At 38.5% G+C, this 17911-nt stretch overlaps 3 protein-coding genes across 7 annotated transcripts; 1 reads left to right on the plus strand and 2 right to left on the minus strand.

The window, feature by feature from the left end:
* Positions 1-44: 44 nt before the first annotated feature.
* Positions 45-2225, minus strand: LOC117631587 (putative pentatricopeptide repeat-containing protein At3g08820). Its single transcript, XM_034364825.1, has one exon. The coding sequence runs from the start codon at positions 2182-2184 to the stop codon at positions 118-120; it is 2067 nt and encodes a 688-aa protein (XP_034220716.1). The 5' UTR covers positions 2185-2225; the 3' UTR covers positions 45-117.
* Positions 2226-2958: 733 nt separating this feature from the next.
* LOC117631165 (protein SCAR2) lies at positions 2959-10636 on the minus strand. Of its 5 annotated transcripts, none has more exons than XM_034364161.1 (10): positions 10200-10636; positions 9397-9560; positions 9075-9198; positions 8842-8968; positions 8167-8228; positions 6555-8053; positions 4066-6467; positions 3898-3984; positions 3662-3781; positions 2959-3549 (listed from the first exon to the last, which is right to left on the minus strand). In XM_034364161.1, exons 1-10 carry the CDS (start codon positions 10352-10354, stop codon positions 3499-3501), a joined length of 4791 nt encoding a protein of 1596 aa, XP_034220052.1. In that variant the 5' UTR covers positions 10355-10636; the 3' UTR covers positions 2959-3498. The 5 variants fall into 5 exon arrangements, with proteins under 5 accessions (XP_034220052.1, XP_034220050.1, XP_034220049.1 ...); XM_034364159.1 differs by having other exon boundaries at positions 8167-8231; positions 10200-10617; XM_034364158.1 differs by having other exon boundaries at positions 4066-6167; positions 6240-8053; positions 8167-8231; positions 10200-10617.
* A 5575-nt stretch (positions 10637-16211) lies between these two features.
* On the plus strand, positions 16212-17442 carry LOC117632485 (short-chain dehydrogenase reductase 2a). Its single transcript, XM_034365970.1, has 2 exons — positions 16212-16358; positions 16563-17442. The coding sequence occupies exons 1-2, from the start codon at positions 16270-16272 to the stop codon at positions 17395-17397; spliced, it is 924 nt and encodes a 307-aa protein (XP_034221861.1). The 5' UTR covers positions 16212-16269; the 3' UTR covers positions 17398-17442.
* The last annotated feature ends 469 nt before the right edge of the window (positions 17443-17911 follow it).

Consider the following 17911-nt stretch of genomic DNA (forward strand, 5'->3'; position numbering starts at 1 on the left):
TGGGTTAAATTAGGACGGCACTTCACACTGGTTAAGCATACAAGTAAACATGTTAATCATCTTTGAGATTATTGGCACCAAGGGGCTGGTATCAAAATTGGGTTTTTTAATCAAACTTCACCAATAATCTTTACATGAACAAGAACCATCGATGAAACAATGAAATCGGTTGTTATCCCGGATAATGATCTGTCTCTCTGTAATCTTTGAGATGAGCTTGATGGCCTCATGGCAATCACCGCATACACGAAGGTTCTTCACAACTCGAATTGTATCTTTAGGAGCAGTGCTTATGAGACCAAATGCAATGGCCAGCTTCTCACTGTGACAACCAAGGAAGTGCTCCTTCTCCTCCTCTTCTATGTCAAACAACACAAAGTCTGTGGTTGGAACATAACCTGCTGCTTTCAGTTCATTAGCCAACTCGTCGAGCTTTGCATATATCTTCTCTGACAATGCATGGAACTTGTCTCCGACAAGGAATTCGTGAACAACCCCATTTACTTCGATCCAACTACAACCGGGGATTTTCTTCATCCCTTGCTCATTCATTCTTGACCTAGTGTCTGCTGCCTCATCCCATTTATGGCTTGCAGAGTAAATATTTGACAGGAGAACATAGTGTGCTGAGTTCCATGGTTCTAGCTCAATGAGTTGTTTCAGTACGAGTTCAGCCAATTGGGTTTGCCGATGTAGCCTGCATCCACCCAACAACGCTCCCCAAACGACTGAATTAGCCTTCATCGGCATTGTTTTGATTAGGTTATAAGCTTCATCCAACAAGCCAGCACGACTAAGAAGATCCACCATGCATCCATAATGCTCAATTGTAGGAGCCAACGAAAAGACACTAGTCATGTTGTTGAAATACCTACGACCCTCGTCAACGAGACCAGCATGAGAACACCCACAAAGCAGGCCCATGAATGTGTTCCCATCAGGTCGAATTCCATTTTTCTCAACTTGTCCGAAGAGTCCAAACACAGTTTTGACATGTCCATTCATGGCAAGCCCAGACATTGCAGCATTCCAAACCACATGGTCTCTTTTCTTCATCCCTTTAAAGACTTCCCAAGCTTGAATCATGCACCCACATTTGGCATACATGTCAATCAGAGCTGTACCAAGAACAGGGTTCACAAAAAATTCATGTTTATCCATCAAATTGCTAGCCCACTCCCCTAGTTCTAGGGCTCCTAATCTTGCACAAGCAGAAAGCACCCCAACCATGGCATAACAATCAAGTTTCAAATTTTCCTTCTGCATTTGAAAGAAGAGGTCTATGGCTTCTTTTGGAAGTCCATTTGATGCATATCCCTGAATCATACTACTCCAAGATACTATATCCTTCTCAAGCATTCCATCGAAGATACCCCGCGCCTTTTCCATCTGTCCACACTTGGCATACAAATCAACTAAAGAGGTGGCCACAAACACATTCTTTCCCATGCCAATCTCAGTTATGTATCTATCTATCCACTCCCCACTGCTTAAATCCCCTAACTTGCCGCACGCAGATAAAACCCGAACAAGGCTAAAACTATCAGGCCTCAAACCCATCTCCAGCAACCTGCGAAACGTATCAATAGCTTCTCTATATTGACCAGCTCCAATGTACCCACAAATGATGGCAGTCCAAGAAACCACATTCTTGTCGGGAATATCATCGAAAACCTTATGGGCATGTTCCAAATAGCCGCACTTAGCATACAAGCACAGCAAACTAGTTTTAACATAAACATCAAAATTGAACCCCGTTTTCACCACAAGGGTATGAATGTTCAAACCCAATTGAAAATCCGAACGCCTAGCACAAGCTTTCAAAACAAAAGGGAAGGTGAAGCTATTGGGCAAGATCCCCTCTGTTCGCATAGAACTAAAGAATTCGATAGCATCGTCAAAGCAATCGTCGGAAACCAGGCCACGAATCATGGTATTCCAAAGAAATATATTGGGTTGCGTAGTTTGGTCGAAGACGAGGCGAGAGTAGCTGGCGTGCCCAAAATCGAAGCCGGAGCGCAAGACCATGTTGAGAAGATAGTTGTCTTGGTCTAGACCAAGGCGGAGAAGCCGAGCGTGGGCATGCTTGAGGTGCTTGAAGGAGTTGAAACCTTGAAGAAGGCATTGCTTGGTCTCGAAAGCTTTGGAAAGTACAGGGGAGGCTCTGTTGGGCAAGACTGTCATAACCAGGTTTCAACTGTGGAGCAAAGTTTGGAGAGTAACGACTCTACGGTCGTCTTGCTGTTATGTTATGGCGGCCGTGTTTTATATGCTCTTATTTTCCCACCACTTTTAGTATCTTATTATTATATTACAAATCTAAAAGTCGTTTAAAATTACTTTAAAAATAATTAAAAAATTTAATTAACATGTACTTTTCAACGAGGGAGAATTTTTTAGGAAATACTAGGTTATGAGTATTTCTTTTAATTGATGAGTGACTTAAATAAAGAGATATTTAGTGATATACCCATTTCTAGCACTAATATTATAAATAAACCCTACACAATTGAATTCCTATAAATAAACCCAAAAAAAAACCCAAAAAATGATAGCTAGCCTTATTGAATTTAATATTGATTATTAAATTACTTTGATGCCCTATTGAGTGCTTTGGATATTTTTATGAGATTTTGGGGTTAGGCTTGTTTTAAGAAATTGATGGCAGTTTTGTAATTTATAAGAAGTTAAAAGCTTTTTTGTTATGTTATAAATGGGCTTTGGGTGTGTTTCTAAAGTCCATTTTATATAGGGTATTTTTATAATTTGAGCCTCCATATTGGGTAAAATAATGAATCTCCCTTAAATAAATTGTGTTTTTCTTATTGGGAAAATCGAGGGGTAAAAAATTAAGGTGACAGTAGCATCAATCTAAAATTTCTTTCTTGCTATATTTCTTCTGGATTTTAAGTTGCAGACGAACATTTGAAAGAATAGGTAAAACGTGAGGCCATGGAAGAATTAAAAACACTGAATCTAAATATTTGTTCTCTTGAAGAAGTTCCGCACGCCGACAAAACCATATGAACAGAAAAACAATGGCCACTAAAATATGAGCCAGAAAATGGAGTATATGGATACATACATATATATGCATTGTAAGAACCATTACATACAGGATTACAAAATTTCACTACATACTACATTTATATCACTCCAACAATTTACACCTGCCAATATCTTAAAAATGATTATAAGCGGAAGTAGATTGGAACTGCGCTTGCACGCTGCGCCGCAGCTGTCATTCTTGTATAAAGCATTTGCCTCACACTAGATTTCCGTCGATAGAGCTGAGCGACGTTTCAACAAATAGATTTTCATTTGGGGGGAGGAGGGGAGGAGAGAGAAAGAGAAAGGGGGTCGTATAATACACATGAATCTTGAGTAAAGAGGAGAATACACCAAACTACAGAAAATTCCAGATTTCTGTAAGGAGCATCCACCACCACTCAAAGCCATTAACGGCGCTGGTGAAGAGCTATAGTGGAATAATTCCCTTTAAGAATCACTCCAACTATCCTCATCATCTTCATCGCTTCCTGTCAATGCCTGTAATGAAATTCTCATGGTATTAAATTTATTAACTGACAAGGAAATATTGAGAGAGAGAGAGAGAGAGAGAGAGAGAGAGAGAGAGAGAGAGAGAGAAATAGATAGAGACCTGGCGAATCGCATTTGCTTTCTCTAAGATGGCAGCAACCCTCAAGTTGGTTGTCGGACCCTGAATGCTGGGTCTTGTCACTGTTTGTCTTGTCACAGATGCAGGCTTCAAGTTGAAGGACTAAGGCAAGAAAATATTCACTCAATAATTTCCTACTTGAAAATAGATGGAACCCGGACCAAGAAATGGTGGGTGATGCAAAAGCAAAAAATACAACAAAAATTGGCAGCTCTAACCTTAGTTCTTATCTGTTGCAACAATGAATCTCTTTCATCTACCTTAGGTTCAACCTGAGGCCGAATTCGTTCAGTTACCTTTCTCAGCTGCAAAATGTCAACATGTTACAAAGGTATGTTGTAGAGCATATTCTGAAAGATAGACACCATAAAATGATAATCATTTACCTTGCTTTGGCCATGAGCAGCAACAGCATCAATCAGGGGATTTCTTGGACGAGGGAGCTTGCTAACTGGAATTCCATTGGACCTTCCAACTTCATAGTCTGACATTGCAGCAGAATTATTTGGAGACCATGTCGTTTCTCCCTCTGATGTTGTCAAACTATGCTGAGGCTGCTCATCTACCATTGTTGGTGCTGTCACAGATGTGGGAGGGGGTTTTCCGTGTTCCCATTCTGAATTTTTCAATGAATGTTCAAGTACCTTAGACTCTAAATCCGTTTCCAGTGTTAACTGCTGCAGAGGTAGGATAATTGCTCCATCAGAAGATTCAGGCTCATGTCTAAAAGTTGTACATTCAGTATGCGGTACTGTGAATGGATTTGTACTAGACTGAACTTTTTCTCCTTCTAAAGCAAAGTGATTATGTCCAGACCTGTCATCAGATATCTCTGACGATGATAAAAATGGGTTTGGGAATTGCGTTCCCCCTAAATCAGGGAAACTGTATTGATAATTAGCATCATTAACTATGGCTGGTAAATGCAATGAATACGGGGCAGGGTGCACCACATTTCCCATCAAAGGTTCAGAAACATGTTGGGACTTCCCGTCTTCCACATATGTGAGAGGCAAAAATGGGTTCTGAGGCTGCAGCACCTCCCTCTGTGGTGCTGGTATATCAAATTGAGCTTTCTCATCAGCTTCTGATGGCTGTATTGGCAGGAATGAGGGTAGGGAGGGATGTTGCTTTCCTATCCTCCATTGCATAGGTGGTAGAGGTGGCAATGGTGGCATGTCCTCCAGATTGACCGCAGTTGCTTCAGGGACTAACCTAGGAAGGGTAGATTCTAATGGTTCCATTGTTTGCTTTGTGACATCAACTTCCTGACCTGCTGATTCTGGTAAGACCACTGATGTTAAAGGTTGACTTGGGAGGTCTCGAGGACAAGATTCTGAGGAAGCATCCGAGCGTATGTCCTGATTGACGTTTTCTGTCGATGGTAACTCTTTGGATCTCTCCTCATCCATGTGATTTGGAGCCCCTATCTGTGCAGATTGAAGACTTGATGAGTTAATACTTGCTCGATCTTCTTGCAAACATTCCACATCAAGTTGATCAGATTGGAACACCAGCGACTGCTCTAAGGCAGCTTCTGGCCGATCTGCTCCATCTCTTGGCAAATATTCCATATCAACTTGATTAGCTTGCAACTCCAATGATTTTTCTGAACTAGTTTCAGGCTCTGGGAGGTGGCAGGTGGGTGAAGATACAACATCTTCCTTGTCACTCTGATCCAGAGATTGTGATTCGGACTCTGGATGGCTCATTTCTAAAGATGTTGAGGCTGTGGTCACATCATGGACAGCTAAACTGTTTTCAGACTGTTGATTGGGGGAAAAATTATGACCATTATCAGATATTTTTGAACTGGAATGGTCATAAGTAGTTGATTTGCTTGGGTTTGATTCTGCGGTGCCATCACAGACAGCCAAACTGTTCTCAGTCAGTTCATCCAGATGACCACCATTGGTAGAACTGGAAAGGTCATAAGCAACTGATTTGCTTGAGTTTGATTCTGAATCCAGAGAAACAACTTCTTTTTTACTTCCTTCCTTTTGCACTTCTGAGTATGTGACAAATTCTGGAAAAACTACCTCATCCAATTCCGTTTCTTTCTCATGGGAATCCCCAAATCCAGGAAGAGATTCATTCAAATTTATAAAATTCCTTGGTGGAGAAGAAATTGCATTTGGAGATGAATGACTAACATCATTGACATAATCATCAGGTTGGGCAACAGCAGTATAGGGCACAGCCACAGTTTCTACATGAAGTGTTTCAGGTACCACATCATCTGACTTTGCATGATCCTCATGGCCTGGATAAGTGAGACAATTAGATGGCAGTTCCACAGAAACTGTATCGCCACCCTCCACATCAGCACCACTGGTGACTAACCGTAACTCCTCACCATCCATGGTCCTAGATGTCTCTTCGACATCGATTTTCTGCTTATAATGTGGAGCAACCGCTTCTGCTGAGATGGATTCAAGTTGGGGAACATCCTCACTTAAATCAGAGATTTGCTGCTCTAATAGGCCATGTGTCTGCGGGGCATCCTGCTGCTCTTTTAGGACATGTGTCTGCGGGGCATCCTGCTGCTCTATTAGACCATGTGTCTGCGGGGCATCCTGCTGCTCTATTAGGACATGTGTCTGCGGGGCATCCTGCTGCTCTATTAGGACATGTGTCTGCTGGGCATCCTGCTGCTCTATTATGCCATGTGTCTGTGGAGCATCCTGCTGCTCCATTAGGCCATGTGTTTGTGGAGCATCTACTACAGGACATAACTCTTCTGTGCTCCATGCAGCATCCACAACAAATGGTATAACTTCAGAATTGACTGCAGTTGGTGTGACAGGATCATCAAGTTTGGAAGCCATGTTATCAGGATTTATAATATCTCTATAATAAGGCCGTACCATATTACCTGAAGGTGTTTGTACTTCTGGCAGTGCTGAGGAAGAGACCTGCTCTTCTGTGGGTGAAATACTTAAAAATGGTGAATCACTCTTTCTTCTGGCGAAGCTTTCTATAGAATCTTCATTAGCACACTGGGTCTGAGACATTTCATTCACAGCATTATTTCCAATTTGATCTTCAGAAGAAAGCTCTTCAACATCTGACAAATGCAGCAAAGCATCAGAACTGACACCTAAATCTTCATCATCTGATTCATCAACAGGATGGCTTGAAGAAGTATTTGTGAATTCATCCTTATTCTGGGAGGAATCGTTAGGGACAACAGCCAGAGAATCATCCAGATGTGTCCCATTTTCATTGATGTCTAATGATTTATAACCAACGTTAATTTCATTAGAGGGTGTTTCATCTAACACAAGTCCTGCCAATGATACCACTTGTGAGTTTGCCCCAGGGTCTGAATGTTGTAGTGTAGGACTTGTTTCCCTAACAAATGCACTGCAAGATGTATCTCCACTATCAGGAATTACTTCTTCCTTAATGCATGCATTTTGAGACACCACATGCTCCTTCGATGTGGCTTCTAAAGACTCCGCAATTTCAGAGTTTTGGTCGGATGACATCTCAAAATTATCAGCTCCACAAGTTTCAGTAGAAGGGAATTCTTTAGCTGATCCATTACACTCTGATGGTGTACTCTCAACCAAATTGCTTAAAGTATCAGAGTGCGAAATACTGGCTCTATCTTTTTCGAACGAATTCTTCCCGTCATCTGATGCAGAGGAATTCCCAATCGACTGAGAATCCGGAAACCGAGTTGGAAGATCCAGATGTTCCTCCTCATTTGCATCAGAGTCTGTCCCATATTTTTCAACATTCAGGAACCGCACATTGTTCTTAAGTTTATACTCATTGTCAGTTTCCATTTCTGAATCCATTGTAGCAAGAGCATCCATGTAATTGTCTACCTCACTGGTCATATCATCAGAACTGGAGGGGGTGGACCCCTCTACGCTGCCTCCAGTTTTGTGTTCTCCATCACCTGCTAATCGCTTATCAACTGCCACCTTCTGTAGGTTGGAATAACTTTTATTAGTCTCAACATCAGAGTTTGGTTCAGACCCCTTTGCAACTTCTTCATCATAAGCCTCCCCATTAAAGCCATCCACAGATAGTTCTAATATAGCTTCTTGGGAGTTAGGTGAAGAGTTAGTGCTTTTGGTTTCTGGGGACATTGCTGCAGGACTCACAATACTGATGTCAAGTATTCTAAGCTCTGGCTCACCAGTATTATCTGAGGTCAATCTCAAGAGTGGTGGAGTAACAGAAGTTTCACAAACAAGTTTACGCTCTGGTGAAGGAGTCTCCAGAAATTTCTCCATGTAACTTTTCCCAGTTTTTGAGTCAACTGCAGATCCATTCAAATGTCTTTTCTTCAATTTCACAAGACGTGCAGGGTCACTGTGACCATTCTCAATACGCTCCTCCAGGAACAACTCATGCAATCTGTATTATTTGAAAAGTAAAGAGTCACCACTCAACCATCTATCCTTTAAACAGGCAGATTTAACAATAACTTGAATGATGATAATGCAGTGATATCAAAAAATAGTTCTCACTTGGCATGTGATGTCAGTGCAGCTTCTGGGGTTTCTCCATTCCTCCAGCGTGATCCTTTCTTCTGCTACACATAAAAGAACAATATAAATATTATAATGGCTTAAGTTTTATAGTACATAAGTGACTTTCCAACAGCAAAAGGAGAACCTAGTTTGCAAATCTTGAAGTCCAAAAAAGTAAAATTCCATGGGTTCCACACAGATATGCATGCAGGCATACCCTCCAAATCAAGATTAGGATATGCCTAGTACATACTTCCAGTCAAAGGAGTAGCATATAATAGAACTCAAGGTGCAGGTTTATAATTTTGATCTCAAAGATATCAGGTGGCATATGTTTAAGTAAGATCATCATAAAGAACTAGGCAACACAAGACCATGCACAACGATCATGGTCGCTGCCCATGGGTTGCAGTGAGCCTCTCACGAGAGCAGTCACATGTGGTTTTTTTTTTTTTTTTTTTTTTTTTTTCAAGATTTATATTATACCTTTAAGTAATTTTATAAAATAGTAAATAACTGAGGGATGCAGCTATATGGCTGCATCTTTCAACAAAAAGGTATGTGTGGCTGGTCCTAAAGACATAGATTTTAATGAGCATGAATATGTATAATTCTAACCATGGCCACAAAATATAAGTTGTTTATAAGGCAATGAACATTCCATTGCAATACCTTCACTTTACGGATTTTCTTTTCTCTCTGCATCTCTACTGTCGCTATTGAGGATGCTGGTTCCACTTTAAAGAATGACGGATCAGTGTACCTCTTTAAACACGCCCCATCCCCAGCAACATCGAACCTGTTAGGATCAGAGAAATACCATTCATTTCTCAAGTTTCCAAAATCAATTCCCTTTAGTGTTTAGATCAAAGTAGCATAAGTAAGCACAAATTAGTTAATCATACTTGTCCAAAAGGAATAACCGAGGAGGACCACGGCATTCTTCATAAGAATCCATTACAAAGCGAGGTAAGTCTCCACGGGTGATCATATTCTGTTCAGAACGCAGATTAGGATGCCAGTCAACCCCTGCAACAGAATTATGCACTCACATAACTACGCTGTAATTAAATGTCAAGTATCAATTATGACCAAAAGAAAAACGTCTGCTATCAATGTATCATAATTTTGTAGCACTCACATGAATCATGCTACAAATAACTATGACAGAAAGATCCAATCAATTGTCATCTAACTGTTATGAAGGTGCATAACAAGTACTCAAACCTGAATTGGAAAAGAATGATGAATGATTAGTTTGAGATAGAAATGCCTTCTCGATTGAAGGAAAGTCTGCTTCAAGCTGTTGGACACGAACCACGAGACCATGGCCTCTTGTTGCAGTTGCCATTACTTCTTCATGCAAGTCATGAAATATTTCAGCAGCAAACCTACAAGCAAAAATAACCAAATTAAACTTTTTTTGTCAATAACCTACTAATTAAACTATTTTAAACTCCACAATAAAATTTCAATTATACAATATAGGGATATAATTCAACTGAAAAAAAAAAATTTAAAAAGAGCAAAATTACATATCAGGCGAAAAGGCTTTAAACATGATTTCCTGAACAGAGAATTACTTGTTTATACATGTCCTGATTTGCAGTGGCCAAATTAAATCCCAATTCGAAAACATTTGAGTTTAATATGATCTTATAGCCAAAATTCATAACACATAGCAGACTCAAAATTCCTCAAATACTCCCAATTAGTGCACTTCAATCAGCCTAATCCAATGGTAATCTCCAAGAACTACATATTTAAACCCAGACAGTAAGCATAATTCGGCACTCGAGCCTAAACAGCAACACAATGAAGTAAATAAATTAAACTCGCGGTCAATCAAGTAATACAGTCTAAATCTGCACCAAAAATTCGGAATAAAGTTCGTGATTCTATCCAATCATCAACTCCGAAAGTCCAAAAATCGAACCCTAAAGGTTCAGCATTCTGGTTCCAGCCACGATTTTCAACACAATTCAAATCAAAAACCACACAAAAACAGTAAAAAGAAAAAAGAGACTCACTCAGCAAGGTCGCCGAGCTGGCGCAGAACGCCGACGAGGCCAGCCATGGCCACGCCTTCCAAGAGAGCCTCTGGATCATCTCTATCGGCTGCTCCGTAGAGTTCCGGATCGGCCAAGCCGTACTCGTTCCTTATCTGGTACCTCGTCAACGGCATTCTTCACTTCTCGCCTCCGAGAAACCCTTATCTCTCAAAAACCGTATGCTATAATTATGTATCGCTCTGGCCTCTGCTCTTCGATTTCACATTTCCAGAAGACAGAGAGCGGAAGAGAGAGAGTGAGTAAATGAATGAACATGCGGTGGTCAGAAAGACGTGAAGGGAGTGAGACAGACAGAGAGAGAGAAAGGGAGAGAGAAGGAATTAATTATATTTTTAACTAAGAATTTTGGAATGAAAGCAACGGTGCGAGTCAGTGAGTTGAGTTGCTCGGCGCGCATCTTGCCGCTTATAATGCGCTCGTTGTATTGAATCATGCTATTTATGCTGTAATACAATATCTTTGTTTGTTCAGGTTGGAATCGCCTGCCTTTCAGACCACAGCATGTTAGTGCTCCCTATCCAAAGTTTGTATAGAGAGCTAGCTAATGATGAAACAATTGGCTTGGAAATTACGCTGCTTTTTTATTTTTTTATTTTTTTGGGGGTAATTAGGCTGCTCAAATTTTTATACTGAATTTGAATAACTATGAACCCTTGCACAATTTTTTTTATCAAAAATAAAATTATAGGTAAGTTGATCTTGATTGTGTTCACCTTCTTGCAATCATATTTGAATCTATTACTTCGTAAATTAGAGTAGTTTTAAACATTTTTATTATTCGAACTTGCCATGAACATTTTGCACACTAATAAAATAAATAGAAGAAATTGCGAGAGATTTGTAACCCTAAATAGAAGAATTTAAAATCCTTGAGAATCAAATTCAGCTCTAAACTTTTAAGACAAAATGATAGTGATTGTGCAAATTCAAACCATTCATGAGATTACACCCCAATGAATGATGACATCAAGAGAGGCAACTCTCTATTTTTAACTTAAATTTCTTTGTACATCATTTTTTCTACAAAAAGGGCTAGAGCAATCAGGTTTATATTTTAAAATACACAATTTTAATTTCTTTGTTGGCAACATTGAGTAATAAAATACATCACATTCTTGTCTTAATCATTATGCTTTTTCCCCCCAAATCAGTATGCTTTTTTATTTCTTTTGCTGGTAGATCATTCAGACTTTACCGCTGAGTAGTGCTTGCCAAACAAGTCTCCCATGTTCATAAGAAAAAAGTGATACAATTGCGAAACAAAAATTTAAAAATAGAAAGGAAAAAAAGAAATTTGTGATCATTTGAAGATCTTAACTGCTTGATTAAGAATAATGAGCTTAAGTTCTTATCACATTAGGGTCCAAGAGGAGCTATGGCATTTTTTTAATTTTTTATGGTGAGCTATGGTATAATTTTAAATATATATAAGCGATAATATAAATTATCGAGAATTGAGATTTCTCACACACACACTATCACGATGCTATTGAAAGTATTGAGTATTTACCTTCACGAAATTGTGAGGTTATTAAATACCAGAAGAGAAGTATATGTTTCAAATTTTCTTTTATATTGCTTGTTACAGACTACAGTTCATGGTTTCATAGAAAAAGAAAAAACGTAGAAGAAAAAAAAAACCAAAAAAGTTAATATTAAGAAATGAAAAAATAGAGAAAATAAAGACAAATTTAGGTTTTAGGTAACCTCAGTTGTCTGTCCCTCTCTCCTCCCGCCCCTGATGACTCCATGGGGTAACTCTGGATTCGATTGTATCAAGCAGCAGCACCTCCAACCAAATGCAAGCAGCCAAGGTGGGGCCCTCGAAAGGCAGGACTTGGAGTGTCATATCCCAAGGCCCACAGCCACAAGGGAATCAAAGGAACCAGAACTTTTGTTCGATATGACTATTTTGATGCGACTTAGGTTTCCTGTACTTTTGGATGCACCTGATTACTGTTTTTTTTTTTTTTTTTCCTGCCTCCTTTTTATATGGAAGCTTCGTTGAGTCTTTTTATCTTGTACAGATTCTTCCGGTCTTTTGAAATTGAGCCTTTTCCTGATTTCAAAGAGACAGATAGAGAAGGTTAAAGTTGGTGGTGTTGTGGAAGTTGTTTTACCGGAATAAAAATTATAAAAGTAAAAGGGGTCTCGTTTTCAAGGTGTCTTTGCTTTCTGGTAAAGCCTTTTAACATTTTCCATGGGGTGTGTACCAGTAGTTGTTAGCTTTTGTTTTCTAAGGTTCTGTTTCTCCCTTTTGGTCCTCTTCTTGGGCCATTCTCATTCGCCTCTCCTTTGCTATAAAACTACTACTCCAGAACCAATACGAGCCGTTGATGATTGAGCGAGCATTACACACATGTGACGTTTGCAAGTGTCAAGATACCAAAATAATAAAATAACATTGAAAGAATTGGGGTCCACAACCGTGGCATATCAAGATCAATTTCCCAGGTTTTATATTTCGTTGTCAAAATTATGAATGTAATGGAGTTAAGTATTGCATAACCATATAGTCGGCGAGTAACTACAATCATGCAACCTTTGCTTAAAAGTTTTGATTCATTAGTGGGATGCATATGATACGCTTTCAACTGTGCATATATAAATATATACATTTCCCAACAAGAACATCTCTAAGACTCCAACAACTGTATGGGCAACTTGTTTCTTAATGCTGCAACTATGCTTTTATGCACTGATATCCCACCATTTTCTCACAATAGTATACTAGCTAACATTAGACTAGTGGTTGCTGTTCTTGACCCACCATACGTGCCTTTAAAAGGCCGACCCACCATGGTCCATGGCCTTAGCTTATTTGTTACCTCAACTATATTTCATTATGGGACAAATAGCTAGCACATGATTCTTCTCGCTCATATATGGGAAAATAAAATAACAAGTTTCGTTTTGAACTATTTTGATTTGCCAACCAACGATTTGTTAAGTGACACCCAATCTTGTACTCAGAAAATAACATGTTTCATTTTTCAACTTTTTTGATTTGCCAATGATCAATTGGTAAAGTGGCACTCAATTTTATATTATTTTATAGAAATTCGTGAATTCAAATCTCATAATCCATAGTTGTTGGATAAAAAACTAATTTGTTTTTTTGCCTGTTCAAAATTTGCAGTGGCTCTTCAAACTCAAGGAGTTTTGACCCAAACTCTTCTTCGAGCACTCCAAACTCTTCTTCAGCCCAATTACCCTAATTTGGGCCTAAAATCATAAACACCCCATAACCCAGACAGAAACAGATCCTTTGATGCATTTGGATTTGCCTTTTTTTTCTTCTTCTTCTTTTCCTTTGGTGTGTGTGAAGAAATTGTATTGACATATTTAAAGAACATTATTCTCACATACAAATCATCATGTAGAAACCCCAAAGTAAACCAACAAAATAATTCTGTGAATCTTTGTTTTATGGCACGTTAATAATTCAAAATAATATCGTATTTTCTATACAAAAAAAGTAACATAATGTCCAAATGGAGTCAATGATCCCTTTCTCTCTTTTACTTTTGGTTTATGGGAACATATACAAATCGCTAATGGTGGTCCATTTCCATTAGATACACAAGCATATCACCATTATTAGGAGCAATTACTCACAAAGTGTAGCGTCAAGCACCCACTAATTATGTATACAATGCAAAGTTACTTGAAGATTTGTTGCATTAATTTTGACGGACCAAATATAATAACATTAATTTACAAAAAGAAATAGCATTTAGACAACAGTTAAAAGTCGGCCCAAAAGAGACTATAAATAAGAGAGACTATTTATAACAAAGAAAATGGCCACAGGGCCATGGCATCTTATCTTGCTCTATTTATTGGCTACAAAAGTTTCCATAGACCCACAACATAATCATAATTAGGATTAAATAATCAGGTATTTCAAATAGGGTTTGCTTAATCTCTTGATTTGGCTGCAAAACACAGCTCCTGAGATTAAGAAGCCAAATCTTCAACCCCTGCCAGTGCCACAAACATTTTTTTTTTAATGTTGTATGTAAAACGGAGATTATATAATATAGTATTAATTCCTAATATCAATGTATGTACCTACCAACCCCAAAATTTTCTGACTTTTTTTTTTCTCAGTTGAGATCGTCTTGAATTGATCAAAATATCTTATGCCTCCCCATATGGTGTGATGGTCTGGCTACTAGCTACTACCATAGAAGTCGTGAGTCAGACTTGCAATTGGACACGAAAACACTCTTGTATACAAAAACAGTGTACGATCATGACATATTTATTTACTTGAAAGGAGAAGTACGAAATCGAAAAGAAGTCATGTATATAGAATATTATCATAAATCTAATGATCCTAATATCCTACTACTAGTACTACCTTGAAGAAAGCTGCAGTCTTTGGTCATAAACTTGAGGCCTCTTCTCTCTTCATCGTGACCACCACTTCCAAATTCTGTGTGAAAAACCAGTCAAAGTAGGTACGCCAAAATCATTAAAGTATTATGGGGTGTTTTATTAAAACCCCATTTTTCTAATTGAAGCAAAAGCTTGACGTGAAGAATTATCTGAGTGGCTTATGTATTTATCATATTTTAAATATTTTAAAGGCTAAAAGTTAAAACTCCAAGAACACATACAGTCTGTAGCTGCTCAAAAAGAAGACCAAGGTCCAGAAAATAGAACGATCAAATCTAAATCTTAGTACTTAAATCACGTAATCTTCGACCCTTTAATTTAATTTATTTCCTTTTCATGTCAAAAAAACTTGATTGGCTTCGCTAGAATCAAAATCTTTGCTGCTTAAATCATGAGATCTTGTGCAGTTTGTGTTCTGCGTTTAGGTTTTGTTTATTATCTTTAATCTCCATTTGGTATGCACATAATCAATCTTAGCTAGTAATTAATCACAGGCCAGCACAGAGAGGCCCGCAGGTCCCCACCCATTACTTCGGACCTGGGACCATGTGAAAGCTTGGTATCATCTGCCAACTGGTTCAACTTAACCAGCATTTTATTTATTATTTTTGGTTCTTTCGTAATTCAAATTGTTGCTTCAATCCAAAATTGTGTTTTATTTATTTATTTATAACACAAATAATATTAGAGCAAGGGATTCTAACACAGAATCTCGAGCATATGTTAAATGCTCATAACAATTTAAACCACAAGTTTTCCACATCAAAAATTGAAATTAAGACTGTAAGTTCATGTTTTAATCACAATCTTTCTTTGGTTGAATTTTAGTCGCAATCAAAGATACCAGAATTTTGAAGCTTGAATACGCTGCATGTGTACCAAGGATGATGGACTGTTTGACTAACTTTATACAATGAAAAGGAGCAGATAGGGGCACATTCACCTAATGGGTACTATTAGCTGTGACATTTTTGACCATTTGTGTAGATTCACCTAATATTTCAAAATCAGTTGACAAATGCACGCAGAAAGTGTGGTAAAACTATACACTTTCCTTTCATATACATGTCTTTTAAGAAAGGATGTCGTTGTTTGCGGAATAATAGTAGTATTTAAAATTTAGAGTGTCTCACATCCCGCATGGTAAATATGATGTTTGTGAATTTTTTTATCTTTACAACGCCTATGTGTTACAAGTGACATAAAATGTTATTTCATGAATATACAATGTCTTTTTCTCCATCATCTAGGGAGGTCTTATTATATAATTGGCGACTTAGTTAGCTGGACTAGCTGTAAGTTTTTAAATATTAATGTTTTCTTTAATTTATACAGATCTGTTGCCATTCTTAAATTCCAAATTGAAGGCAAGGCCAAGGAGGAGGGACATCTATTTCTATGGAACTTACCTTGCAATAAGACAAACAGCCCTCTCTTGGAACCCACTCACCGCATGCATGTGTATGTCTCTACTTCTACTTGTCTATAAAACCCTTTCCTTCTTCATTCAACATCCATCCTTAAGTCTCTCTCTCTCTGTCTCTCTCTCTCTAAAGTCTCTCTAAAGTCTCTCTCTTCTCCATTTTGTTTAGGTAGACTTTAGAGCTAGCTACCAACTAATCATATGCCTGCCCAAGTTATGCCTGAAAAAGCCCTCCATGGAATTCATGGGTTGGGAAGGGACAACAATAATACTGCTCCTCCTCCTAAAAGGTACTTTCTCCTTTAACTCAATTTTTCTCAATATAAATAAAATATTACCCAAAATGCATAAATGTGGAACCTTTTAAAATCTCATAGTTTGCATGAGAACAGTGCCAAAATGCAAAAATTCATTATGCCCACTGTTCAAATACATTACAAGACTCACACCAGAAAACCAACTAAACTGTTTGATGAAATTTTTTTTTTTTTCAGGTTGGATGGAAAAGTTGCTATAGTGACAGGCGGTGCTAGAGGCATTGGAGAAGCAACAGTGAGGCTTTTTACAAGGCATGGTGCCAAAGTAATCATTGCCGACGTGGAGGACGCAGTTGGCATAACCCTAGCCAATTCCTTGAGCCCTTCAGTCACCTTTGTTCATTGTGATGTTAGCTTGGAAGAAGACATTGAGAACTTAGTTGAATCAACAATTTCCCGTTACGGGCAGCTCGACATTATGTTCAACAATGCCGGGATCCTCGGAAACCAGTCGAAACACAAGAGCATCATGGATTTTGACACCGACGAATTCGACCAGGTGATGCGGGTGAATGTGAGAGGAGCAGCATTGGGGATGAAGCATGCTGCAAGAGTGATGGTGCCTCGAGGAAATGGAGGGTGCATAATTTCAACATCAAGTGTAGCTGGGGTGGCAGGTGGGCTTGGGCCGCATGCCTACACAGCCTCAAAGCATGCCATTGTTGGGCTCACAAAGAACGCAGCTTGTGAATTGGGCCGGTATGGGATTAGGGTAAATTGCATTTCTCCATTTGGGGTTGCCACGTCAATGCTTGTGAACGCTTGGCGGACGAGCGGTGATGATGAGGAAGAAGAAGAATGCATAGATTTGGGGATGCCTTGTGAGCAAGAAGTAGAGAAAATGGAGGACTTTGTGAGGGGGCTTGCCAATTTGAAAGGGCAAACCCTAAGGGCTAAAGACATAGCTGAGGCTGCTCTTTATCTTGCTAGTGATGAATCCAAGTATGTTAGTGGCCATAACCTCGTTGTGGACGGTGGAATTACCACCTCAAGAAATTGTGTTGGCTTGTAGGGTTTTTTTTCTTCTTTTCCCATTCCATGGTGTTGGTATTTTGTACATGCATAGATCACCAAAAGGTTTGCCATTTGTGTTTGGGTTTGTAATAGGTTTCGTTTATCAATTCAATATTAATCCGAATTTTCAAGTGTAAATTTTTCTTCCGGTGTCAAGTTAATGAGTCTGTAGGTATCTATTAGTTAGTAGAGATATATAGTTTTACAAATTAGAACCCTTTCAATCTTCAACACGTAGTGCATTTTTCAATATTTTTTTTTCCCAATGAGAATGAATGTGAAATTTAACTGTTTACATGTGTGTACATAACTGATAATTGTTGATTGGTATAAATTTTATTTTAAAACGCCTAAATGCAACGAAAATGTAAATATGAAGTACACTGTGAATAGCTTATCTTTGTTTCATTACAGTGAAATAAAAAAGTCTAACATAACAAATTTTGTGAATCACCAATTCTCCAAACAAAACTCTCAATTATATTAAAACAATTAAGCATCATTAACTCTAC

This window comes from Prunus dulcis, chromosome 6 (assembly GCF_902201215.1).
Source record: "Prunus dulcis chromosome 6, ALMONDv2, whole genome shotgun sequence".
In the NCBI taxonomy this organism is placed as follows: domain Eukaryota; kingdom Viridiplantae; phylum Streptophyta; class Magnoliopsida; order Rosales; family Rosaceae; genus Prunus; species Prunus dulcis.